Raw genomic sequence first — 3,419 nt, 5'->3', positions numbered from 1 at the left:
AACCTCTAGCACACCACAAAGATAAAGAACTACAATAACTTCTTCAAAGATTATTACTTAAATAGAAAGATCTCATCCATTACTTTGTGTTCCTCGGTCTCACAATCACTAGATAAAAACATATATCATCTTTGATCAAGGAATAGCGCACCTCAATACACTATGCAATAACAACTTAGGTATCCAATAGTCATATCAAACACCAAAACTCTCATAAAAATGGTGAGCTTCACAAGCTTTTTAAAATTACAAACCATCTAGTCCCATCATGTGATTTTTAAAAAGAAAGGGATACAAAAAGCGGAGCACTATGAGGCTCCGAAGGCTAGAAACAATCAAAGTAAATCCTGTAGGCATCAAGAGTGATGTCCCCAGCATCATGAGCGAAATGCAATGCTCGACCAAGAGATAATTTGAAATAGGGAAAGGGGTCAACATAAGTGCCTTGGAACATTAAGGAGTTCCTATGGTGCTAGATGGCCCACAGAGTCCAAAATCTGACCAAGTAAAGAACACAATCTGATCAAGTAAAGAACAACGCAAATTGAGATTGCGGTGATTGGAGCACCCCAAAAAGCCAAAAGCGTCTGTGAAAAGTGCCGGAAGGAAAAAGCAACCGAAGTGCGCGCATACACACAATCATGCACTTACATCCTCGTCACTATTTGGCACGGCTCTAGGCTCAGAGGGATCTAGGGCCCAAATTTGGGGGGGCGACGCGGCTTTAATCTTAGCCGTCGGATCATGCAGTGAACTGGGGGTGAACTAGGGGTGAATTAGGGGCCGGTGAACTAGGGTGTGATCATGTGCCATGCCAACATGGGCAGCGACACACGCTAACGTGGTGGTAGGGCATTAGTGTGGCAACCGAGATCGACCCACACCCCACGAGGCGAGTGAACTAGGGGTAAACTCGGGGCGCCATTTTTGCCCCGAGTTCACCCTTAGTTCACCCCTAGTTCACCGTGTCGACGGACGGCTGAGATTGCATTGCGATTCCCTCTTTCCCACCATCGATCCCCCCTAGCTGGAGCCGTGCCACATAGTGACGAGGATACACCTATATATGTCTGCATAGGTGTTAAGACAACTCTTTGGCTGCAAGAGGCAAACCCAGCTGTGAGGTATTGGTGAATGACTTGTCCTTCTGCGAGGAAACTTGAAAGAGAAGCCTGTGTAGCATAACTTAACGCTGCTTAGTGTCAATGGGGGGAACGAAAACACAAAGAATATATCCAGGCTACCGAAAAGCCACATCCAAGGAGGCTTTCAATGCAAGGAATACGGAAGAATCACTTCCCCGGAGCTGCTCGATCAAGATAAAGCAACTCATGCATCCTACATTCGGCAGCTGCCATGTTCCCAAAGACGTACAGTTCCAGCAAGCAAATGTCGCAGTATCATTTGCACCTCTCAACGTCATGCACTGCAAACAACCCACACTTGTCCACTCACAGGGACTAACTCCTTGACTTCATCGAGGGAGATTGTCTGCACATGCAAATGGCATCGACAAACCATGATCAGTACCTTGCAAGAGTAAAGAGAACTCAAGTCACGGAAGAGAAAGCTCCAGCTAACAACACCTGTTCTTCACCAGCCCAGTCATTATCATTGGTTATGCTTTTCCTGCAAAAAAAACGAAATGGGCAAAGTTCACCGACGGTATGAAGAAGATGCCAAGACGTTGTTGAAGAGCATGCCCACAAGCTAAGATCAAACTATTAGTGCTAAAAGAGAACCAACGGCTTTCTTGCAAGCTGTGGTCACACAACTACTTGCTAAACTTGTTCCAGTCTGCTGCTCTAAAACTGTACAATCTACGAATGAACGTGGCCTAGGCTATACTGCAACAAAGAGAGTGCCTTATCTAGGTCGATAGGTTTCTTCGCTAAATGCCATAGGCTGACCCTACCTTAATGCCGAGACACATCTCAGGGATGTGAAATTCAAGTGCAGACATGTTATTCTTCGACTCAGACTGTGCATGATGCTGACAAACTAAGTGTGAAATGTTTACAACTCCTCGACCTCCTAGCCACCGTGCCTTGCATGGTTACCACACCTGGCATGCACTTAAGCTGCCCACCAGAACTACAGTGTCTATTCATAGAAGGCAGACCATAGAACACAAAATTAAAACTGCTCTTGCACATACAAAGCAGGCGATGAGGGCAAGAGACAACGCACAGTCGTTGGCAAATTAGACCACAGTGAGGCTAAACCTTTACCCTAGATATCGGGTACTTGATACAACATGCAGCATGCTGCATGTACTTGCAAAGCTTAAGACTAAAACTAGTCAGACCGACCATCAATACGAACATAAAGACATTTCTGAGATGGTAACCAAACTCACCTTTCATGCATCCACACACAAGGACAATTCCAAAAGCCTTTCTCAACTGCTGCAGCTTTACCATCATAATGCCTGAATTGCTTGCACAACGCACCACATGATCAGTCTCGAGTCTTAATCAACTGACACATTACTGGCATCTTGAACAGTACCTGCAAGGACAGAGGGCCAAGAGTGTCTTTATCTTCCACTAAGCCCCTGGTCAATCCACCAAAAACTAACAGGTGAGCATAACAGCAAACTCTTAAGTCGCAGTAACTTAAATTGATCCTCGGTCTAAAGTAAGAGCAAAAATGCAATCACAACATAGCAGCAATAAATTCAATGATGAGTGGGTTTAGAAGCTTAATGTCCTACTCATCAAAAAAACCCTCTTGCACAAGCAATGTAAAAAGACAGTAACATTGAACAACAAAGCGTAAATGTTTTAACAAACACGAAGAAAGAAGAACAAATAACACCTCAAGTGGAGCTCCGATGCAACATGGTCGAAAAGTCTATATGGCAAGCCTTGTGTGTGTTGTAAGCACCGACTGCATAGGAAATGGGTGTTACGAGCCCCCTGGTTACAAATTCAAAGCAAAAAGCTTGGCTGGAGTTGGAAAAAGAAAGGAAAGGAAGGTTAAGCTTCAAAACCCATGGCCAAGTTACAAAAGTTAAGAAAAAAAACTATGAGGAGCTACAAAAGGCAACAGCGCCGGCGCTATTGCTGGAGAAGTTTCATTTAGAAAGAGAAAAGGTAAAAAGAAAAGGGAGGCTGCGGTTTTCGAAGGAAGGGTTTTTTTCTTTGGCTTGGAAAAGGAGGTGAAGTGGGAGAGGGAGGAGTTTTTTCGTGCACTCGGCGATCAAGGTCGGAACGCGTTGTTCACGAAGAGGCTCGGAAGAGCAAGGGCTTTGCAGGAGAATGTGCCAGTGAAGGCTACCAAGAGGAAAAGCAATTGCCGGAGCAAAGCTAGAGGTGAATTTTGCCGTCGAGGTTTGTGCCGACGGATTTGGTTTGTCAAGGGAGGTGTGTGCCTCTCTGTATGAAGCAGCGATGGCCGTGGTGTAGCTTTGAGCA

The 3,419-nt window shown here is 45.1% G+C and overlaps 1 protein-coding gene across 1 annotated transcript; it reads right to left on the bottom strand.

The window, feature by feature from the left end:
* Window positions 1-202: 202 nt before the first annotated feature.
* On the bottom strand, window positions 203-3,011 carry LOC147428787 (uncharacterized). Its single transcript, XM_086497212.1, has 7 exons — window positions 2,821-3,011; window positions 2,512-2,557; window positions 2,360-2,431; window positions 1,587-1,629; window positions 1,456-1,491; window positions 1,245-1,351; window positions 203-1,172 (listed from the first exon to the last, which is right to left on the bottom strand). The coding sequence occupies exons 3-7, from the start codon at window positions 2,368-2,370 to the stop codon at window positions 1,082-1,084; spliced, it is 288 nt and encodes a 95-aa protein (XP_086353338.1). The 5' UTR covers window positions 2,371-2,431; window positions 2,512-2,557; window positions 2,821-3,011; the 3' UTR covers window positions 203-1,081.
* Between the last annotated feature and the right edge of the window lie 408 nt (window positions 3,012-3,419).

This window comes from Adiantum capillus-veneris, chromosome 23 (assembly GCF_014529385.1).
Source record: "Adiantum capillus-veneris isolate H3 chromosome 23, ASM1452938v2, whole genome shotgun sequence".
NCBI classification, from domain to species: domain Eukaryota; kingdom Viridiplantae; phylum Streptophyta; class Polypodiopsida; order Polypodiales; family Pteridaceae; genus Adiantum; species Adiantum capillus-veneris.
The sequence above is the reverse complement of the archived record's forward strand: the minus strand, read 5'-3'. Positions and strand labels throughout refer to the sequence as shown.